Genomic DNA, 8,723 nt, shown 5'->3' with positions numbered 1-8,723 from the left:
ACACACACACGCCTCCTCATCCTCCTTTATTCCAGTCATGCCTTGCAGAGATGTCTGACGCCCCACCTACTCCACCCCACCTCGATGGATCAGTCTGTGTCCCTTATCCCACACACACACACACACACACACACACACACACACACACACACAGCGGCACAGTGGATTGCAGCCTCTCTCTTGGATACAGTGTTTCCATGGCAGCCACGTTTTCTGCACGTGTAGAATCAGACGGAGTAAGAAAGAGACCACTCCTATCGATTCACTGGCTGGCTTTTGATTCACAGTCTGCAGCTGCACACTTACCTACAGCAAACACACGCACGCATGCATATTCACGTGCACGCACGCACAAATAGAGTGTAAACATCCGACATCAGATTGGATCTTTTGAAAAAGGCTCAGCTATGGAATGTGATAATGAAGGCTCACCTTTTCTTGAGCATGCTTTTCCCTTTGAAAAGGGGACTTCAACATGTGTGACTGCTCCAGTTATCCTCTATATTTTCCACAGTGCTACATAAAACGGTTAGGTAACCAGTTGATGGTACTTATTTTAGCTCTTTTGAAAAGGGTCAGAGAATGAAAAACCACAAGAGAATAACACTTTGTACTTTTCAGTTCCAGCTGATTTTATTTCCTTCTTGGAAGAAAAGAAAAACAAATAAAAAAACGACAATCTGTACAGAGGTCTGAGAGGCAGTGATTGACCCAAACATTGGCTGGTTTTGAGCTATAAACATCAAATGATATTGGCATGATTGGACAAAACATGATCATACACAGCATATTGCACAAATGAAAAAAGAAAAGGGACGATCGAAAAGATGTCTTGAAGGTAAAAAAAAAAAAAAGAAAGAAAGAAAGAAAGAAAAGAAAGAAACTCCTGGACCACAATCATCTTCAACATAAGGATATCCAAAGATGGCTGTCCTAGTGCCTGTCGTTGATCATCATCATACATAAAACACACAATCTTTGCTTATAGTACAGTCAGTTTACATAAATATCTTCATGTTATTATTCTTTTAAAAATCTTAAACACAACAGCTATAGCTACATATACCTGAATCTGAAATACAAATGCTATTTGCCATGCCATAATATAGGAAAACAATTAGCCTGCTATACTTAGCCAACAGGTACAGAAAGGTTAAATACTATTTTTTGATGCAATTTGCGCAATAACAGATGAAGCACTTCATACATCTCCCTCCCTCCAAAGTCTAGGCAAAGTGGAATGAGTGTGAAATTCCATCCAGTGGTTCAAATAAAACTTATCTTGATAAAAAGCACACAGAGGTATTAGCTCTATCCAAACAGTGACTCTCTGGGATCTTTCACTCATATACTTTAGGTCTATGTGTACTGGAAACAGTCACCACTCAGACTGGGAGCCTCAGTGGTGCTTTGTTTACTTGGCTGGTGAAACTGGAGTCACTGTGCCATTAAGAAGCATGTGGGTAAATACTGTAAACATTGTGTGAGGTCAGATTGTGCCAAACAACCCCCCCTCTGCACGTCTAAACACCAATGTAGATCCAAACAACAATGTTGTAGGCTACCCACTCGCCGGAAAACCCCCTTTCTATAGATTTTGTACAAAAATACAAGTAGAAAATCATGACACACTCAAATCTCCTTAAAAGTGAGAGACGTCAGACATTTTAAATAAGATACACTTCTAGCCCTTCCGCGCTGGATACAGACAGGTGTATGTGCACAAACACAAACGAGACCTGTACGAGGACAATACTTCTATGTATAAAAAAGTTTGGCCGGTATAAATACATCAATATAAAAAACGTCATCTGACACAGAGGAACTACAAAGTTGAAGCACTAGGCAGAAAGGATGCGCGTCGGGGAACATTGGTCCTGAATTGTGCACTGAGTGTTTAAAAAGGTTTCAGAAAAGGGTTTCTGAAGTTTGAGTCAGTCTTTGTTTTAAGTCCTGCCGTTGAAAGAGAAGCTGGTGATAGTGAATTGTGTCCTATGGTCACACAAATTGCGCAATTACGCAGCAATGAACATTTTTACGCATTTAACAACAACAAAATCCTCCTTATCTCGGAGGGCATGCGTGTTGATATTGAAAGTATTTTGAGTTTGAAAAAAAAAAAAAAAAAAAACTACACCTGAATAGCAACTTGATGGTCAATGTGAATTGGCTGTATCTTAAACAAAACCCAACATGACGAGCTCTCCAGTAAATGCCCCCCTTTCCCGACCCGAAATAACATTAAGATTCAAAGTTCAGTCTCAGTCCTCATCCTCTGCGGATTGGGTTGAACATTTGAGCTGCAGTCCGTGTGTTTCACTGCTCTCTGCTTACATTCACTCCTCCTCCGTGTCCAAATGCAAACTAAGCATTTCCCCCGTCTGCGCGTTCCCGTCAAGCGCACCGAGCGCTGTCCAAGTCTGTGAGCGGCGCGTACCTGGGCTTCAACGCGCACACAGGCCACCTTTTCTTTCCTGTTTTCACTCTCCCTTATTTAGTGAAAGAATGGCGGAAATATTGTGGTCTAGACGCCTGTCAGGGGTTGAACAGTTCAAAACGTGGGGGGGACGTCGCGGTTCCTCTCCACCGTGGTCCTTTTCAGTAGGTGAACACCAGGTTGGAGATGGTGGACTCCAGCCAGTCTCCTGAGATCATCTCGCTGACCTCCGGGGTGCAGTAGTCGGGGAAGTCGAAGTGAGACCCCGCCCCGCACTCCCCGAAGCTCCAGTCCAAGTCCCGGTCCAGCTCTGCGTCGGAAAAGCCCATGCCGCCCAGGGACATGCTCTCAAACCCAGGGCTCGGGTTCAGCTCGAGTCGCTCGTCCTCAAACTCTTCATCTGATGATGAGGATGACACAGATGAGGAAGAGTGAGAGGCTGACGGCGTTGGAGAAGAGGCGCGAGCGTACCTGAGGCGCGCGGTGTGTGATGACTCGCTGGTCGCCGGGCTCTGCTCCTCGTACAGGCTGAGCGGGTCGCTGGACTCCGCCGAGCTGCTCAGGGTGGGACTGGCCGGGACTCCCACGGAGGGAGGCCCGCTCTCCAGGCTGCCCGCCCCGCCGAACATGTGGCCGCGTCTCGCCTCTCCGGTGCGTTTTTCCGGGATCTGTCTCGCCCCAGACACTGACCTGGATTTGAAGAGCGCCTGGTGGTCACCGGGAGACGCATATTCCAGCCCCGGAGCGCTCTTCACGCCCCCCTGCTTGTGCGTCCTGCTCACTCCTTTGGACGCGGGGCTCCTTTTCACACCGGCTTTGGCGCTGCGCTCCCCGCTCTTCTCCCCGCGGTCCGCCTGCTTACTCGCTCCACTTCCCGACTTGACTTTCTTCCTGGGCCGGTACTTGTAGTCTGGGTAGTCGGCCATGTGTTTGAGTCTGAGCCGCTCCGCCTCGCGGATGAACGGGATCTTGTCTGTGTCTTTCAGCAGCTTCCAGCGCTTCCCCAGCCGCTTGGAGATCTCCGCGTTGTGCATGTCCGGCGACTGCTCCATAATCTTCCTCCTCTCAATCTGTGACCAGACCATGAACGCGTTCATGGGTCTCTTGATGTGCCCCGTCGGAGTTTTGCACCACGTCAAGTCGCTCCGCTCCCCGGAGGTCGGGGACTCGGGGGTCGGAGACGCATCCATCTCCAAGTCCATTTCTCCCATGTCCGTGGAGTCCCCGCCGGGGGAATGAGCGTGGGCGCTCTCTGTCTGGCTCATGTGCTGCACCATCCTTTCTTCAAGTGTCTGGAAACACTGTTCAGTGCGGTGCTTTCACAAAGTTCAAGTGCGCAAAAAAATGCCTATCAGGCTTTCAAATAGAAAAAAAAGATCCTCACTTGGTCTTATTTTGGGCGCTTTAAAGCTGCTAAATGCAGCTCTAAAAAGTTCATCCAAGTCTCTTCTTTTCAATTCAGCCCGTTTTGGAGACGCTTGGTCTCTCAGTTTTTACCCAGTGCGCTTCGCGGAAACAAAAAAAATAAATTCCGAAACTAACAGCAACTTTCAACTGCCGGTGCGGCTGAAAACTCGCCCTGCAAGGTTCAAAACGCGCCGCTGTGGGCAACAGCAGTGCAAGTCCCTTATGTGAACCTGGCTGTCTGCAGCGCAGCTTGTCTGTGCGGTTGAGGAACCATGTGGTTGAATGGAGCGGCTGCGCTTTCTCATAGTCTCCCTGTTTCCTGAGCGCTCTGAAATATTACTGTAAACACAACAACGAGAACCTCGCCGTTATATACCCTCATCGCGAGACATAAAAGCCAATCAGCTTCTGTCTCTATCCTGATTTTTCAGTCAAGCCACTCCCCCCTGGCCTCCCATTGGCTGAATAAAAAAAACGGGTAATAATAATAATAATGTGCAATGAGGATCGGTGTGTCTGACCTCATTCCTGTCAGACTCCACTGGAAGAAAGACGAACTAGGTGTGTGTGTGCGTGAGTGAGTGTGCGCGTGCACGCGTGTGTGTCCGTGCGTGTGTGTTTTAGAGGAACGCAGTGTCCTTTCCCCTGCTGCAAGGGGAAGCTTGCAAGGATATACTTAGAACCTCATTACTTTCATGTGGATGAGTATTGACTAAATTTAGATTATGTGTAATAGGGGGGCAAGGAAATGCTGAGAAAACACAAAAGCAGCCACAACATGTTGTGTTAGTCAGACTGCAGTGTGGCGAGCAGGGATGTAGCAGAGAGTAAACCCACCCAAACATAGCTCACCCAACCTGTTATTTACAAATCATTACAACACCAGCTCACATCATTACATCACTGCAGCGGGCAGTGTAAACAGATGCAAGTGAGGTGTTTTTATTTACACTCTGCATCAGTGCATTATGGTAAACCAGAGAGCTGAAAACCAATAATTACGAATATTATGGAAGTGTGTAGAATTATGTATCAGGGCCACACAGAAATAACACAGTCACCCTCACTCCAGCAGCTTCCTGCTCCACAATGCACACATTCCTCCTCCTCCACAGCCCCATTATGTTAACATGGCCGTGTCATGTAGGATCACATTACAGCCTGTGTCACTAGATGTCAGGCTAGAGCCAAAGGGAGCTGATAAGGTGTACGTTGTGTATATGTATGCGAATGTGTGTGAACACGTACAGCAGATTTATCTCCATCCTATAATCAGCTGCTTTGAGCCACCATCATTAAATCAGGTAGCTGATGTCATGAGCTGGCGGTGACGGCCCCCACTCGATCCTGAAACTGTTGTCGGTGCTAAATAAAATCTGCTAAGGGGAAATCCGCCTCCAGTAGAAGCAAAAATGAATGAGGAATCTATTCATTTTATCAGATTTGGTTTTTATGTTCTCTAACAAAGCACCACTTATGCGCTTGTGGTGTGTATTCTTAATTCATGACAAGTTCTATGTCAGGCTAAAACAGTCATCAACTCTTTAAAATTTCACAACTCAACCCCTTCACCCCCCTCGGTGCTTACATAAATCAAACACATAAATAATAATGAGCTGCTTCATCAGTCTATATCTTTAGCTGGCCCAATTACAAGCGTACACCTGCCACTGGATTAGTTTGCTATCTGTCTCTATCTCCTCCACACACGCACACGCGCACACACACACACACACACACACACACACACACACACACACACACACACCCAGAGCAGAATGCACACACACAGGTTTGTTTGAACAGGTGTAGCAGGTATACCTGTAATCTTATCTGATGTGTGAGAAGCAGCTGTCAGTTAGCTTTCCACCCTGTCACCGGCAGATGTAAGGCTCTGGCAGCGCTGGGACACAGAGCCCCATCACGCTGGCCTATCGCTCTGTCATCTTCAGAGCTGCCGGAGCCATGTGTTTACCCCAAAATACACCGGCGCTTTGTCTCAGCTCTGTTGACGCCTAAAGGGTTAGAGTCATTATGAGAGTGCTGTGGGAGGCTGGAGCTATTACAGAGACTTCTTAAAAGTGTGTGCGGTGCAAGAGTTAGACTGCTGTGGGTTTTTTTCGACGATGCTGATGTTGATATTTCTGGGTTAAATTTTGAGTGCTTTCATGAATAAAAGCGTTAAAAAAATAGATGGGTTTTCACAGTGGAAAACCTGTGGAATAGCATTTTGCTAACCTTGGGACACTGAAACACTCCATTAAAAGCTGTAGTAGTCAAATAATTTTATGGCAGCTTTAAAAAATAACATTAAAAGCACATTTATGAGGGCTGCAGCGAGGTAGGAGCCTCCATTATTTCAGAGCTGATTGACGCCGTGTTTAATATGCGATTTTTAATAAAACATAAACATTAACCCAATATGTCAGGCTAACCCTAGAGCAAACTGCAGGCAAAGCGAGTATACAGCATGTGACTGTGTGTGTGTGTGAGGCTGCCTCTTTGCAGAGACTTGGGTTTATTATAGCCAAGGCTGGAAAAAAAAAAAAAAAAAAGGAGCACAGTCGTCACACTGTGTTGTCAAAAGCGAGGGGTGAAATTAAGAATCCAATAACAGAAAGCAAAGATGGAAACGGAAGACGCAAGGAATGAGCTGCATGGAGGAGAAAGTGCGTGCATGTGTCTGTCTCTGCGTGCAGTCAGACAGAGGTGCTCACTTCCACGCACTTGCCTTCTTCAACGGCCTAGGAATGACGTGCCTGTTTGACCTGCCTGCTCGTCATCTGGGGTCAAACACAATGAGGTCTTTGTGTGTGTGTGTGTGTGTGTACATGTGTGTGTGTGGGTCCAACCCTAACTGAATTGGAGCTTTTCCAGGGATTGAAAGTTTGAAACCCAGTGGGAAGTCCCCTCCATGCAGTTAAACAGAAAAACTGTAGACTAAGCACTGATTTGCATACACACACTCTCTTTCTCTTTCTCCCTCTGTGTGACTCATCTACAGGCAGTTTGTCCTCTCTGTGTTTTGTGTGGATGTGGCAGACAGTGCAGGTGGCCATCTCACCATATCACCCACCTACTGCTGTCAGTCCTTACACAACTAGCAAAGTCAATTATTTTTAAGTTGCACTGGAACATACAGTGCCTAATACTACCTTGTTTCCCTCTGTGTCTTCCTCAACTTTGACAATCAGGGCTAAAAACAGATCAGAGATAAGTGCTTGTAATCATATTTTGAAATGGGTGACTGGACAAAATAACAGGAACATTACTGTGTAGTGCAATATAACATCCCTGAAGTGAGAAGTCTCAGTTTATGAGGCCTAAATTTGGAGTTGTGTTGCATTGGATTGCAGTTTATCCTACAGGTGTTGCTTTGTTTACCTCCCCAAACCCTCCTCTACTTCCTTCTTTAAAAAGTTGTTAGCGGAGGAGAAACAATCCTTCAGTTTCTCCTTCCTTTCTTCCTTGTTCCCTATGTCCTTCATGCCTTCCATCACATTTTAAAATCCCGGAGACACTGAAACAGAAAGCGGTACAGAGGAAAAGCGAGTGAGTGCCACGTGGATGCCAAAACAAAAAAGAGGGAGCATCCTTTACGGTACAAAACGAACAAACCGGAGGTGAAATGAAGAGTGACTGTAAAGCAGGAGAAAAGAGGAGACAGCAAATTAGGAACTGGAGCGATTTGGGAGTCACTGCGTCCTCACTCCATCGCTGCTGTAATCCAGAGGATTCGGTCAAGGTGGGGAAAAAAAGCGATGGGAGTCGGATGAAGGGAAACGGATGAATGAATGAGCACAAGATGGAGGCGTGGTTAGGCCGACGACGCCACGCCCCGGGAACTCCCAACATCCCTTGCTTCGGAGAGTGATGACGAGGCAGGTCAGATGATTGCTGTGTCACAGCAATGCAGACCAACTCGCATGAACACACACTTAAACACACACACACACGCACACAAATGCATAAACACACACAAACTCAGAGCGAGACAGAGCCAGCTAAGTACCAGTGTACCGCTGCAGGACCCAGGCGTGCTGCAGAGTCAAATCGAGAGCGCGGACACACACTCGCTCACGCGCACACACACCAAACTCGCTCACATATGTACACACACTAGCTCACACGCACTCAGCTACTCTCACAGCTGCACTCTACTACACTCAGACACTCTGATACAACGATCGGTTTTTTGGGGGCATTGTCTAAAAGCCAGAGGAGTGGGAAGGAACGGAGAATGAGAGCAGAGGAGAAGGAGGGGGGGACAGGAAAGGAGAGGAGAGCAGAATTAGGAGATGGAGAAGTCATCAACAGAGCTTTTTGCTCTTTTGCAAAATTCGTCGTCCTTGCGCTTGTTGGTTTCCATCAAAAGGGCATTTGACATACGAAGAGCGGAGGACGGACACCTTCGATATTAAGGTTTTTGGGAGAGGACACCTCTCAGACCTGGATCCGTATGGAGCAGCACAGGAGTGGATATACTGCAAAAGAAGAACAAAAAGACAGTTGCTCTTTTTCGTGTTTCTTTTGGGGAAGGGAAGTCGCATCAGAGTTTGGAGTTTGCTGGGTCGCTGCGGTTTCGACAGAAACGTCGATGGCTGCAGACGCGGAAGAATTGGGTCTGAGGAAAGAGACAGAAAGCATCATGGAGAAGTTAGGTAGTGACTGGAGAAGAGGCAGACGGAGTGTGTGTGCAGGAAAGGGAACGCGGAGGCAACATTGCATGAAAAATTTCCCCAAAAACCTCTCCGTGCTGCATATCAGCGAGGAGATGCAGACGACTGCAACGTCTATCTCCCCTCGATGTCCTGCATTTTTACCGTTCGCTCTGCCTCTCCCTGTCTCCATATACATCTACATGTTAGACCCACATGCA

The 8,723-nt window shown here is 47.0% G+C and overlaps 1 protein-coding gene across 1 annotated transcript; it reads right to left on the bottom strand.

Moving 5' to 3' along the window:
* Positions 1-613: 613 nt before the first annotated feature.
* On the bottom strand, positions 614-7,922 carry sox4a (SRY-box transcription factor 4a). The gene has a single exon (XM_076754230.1). It carries the CDS (start codon positions 3,712-3,714, stop codon positions 2,599-2,601), a length of 1,116 nt encoding a protein of 371 aa, XP_076610345.1. The 5' UTR covers positions 3,715-7,922; the 3' UTR covers positions 614-2,598.
* Positions 7,923-8,723: the final 801 nt, after the last annotated feature.

The sequence above is a fragment of the Chaetodon auriga genome, chromosome 17 (assembly GCF_051107435.1).
Source record: "Chaetodon auriga isolate fChaAug3 chromosome 17, fChaAug3.hap1, whole genome shotgun sequence".
Taxonomy (NCBI): Eukaryota; Metazoa; Chordata; class Actinopteri; order Chaetodontiformes; family Chaetodontidae; genus Chaetodon; species Chaetodon auriga.
Note: the sequence above shows the minus strand (reverse complement) of the source record. Positions and strands in the feature narration are given on the sequence as shown.

Bases quoted from the DNA above. Each gene is read 5' to 3' on its own strand.
- sox4a (XM_076754230.1), bottom strand. From the start codon at position 3,714: ATGGTGCAGCACATGAGCCAGACAGAGAGCGCCCACGCTCATTCCCCC.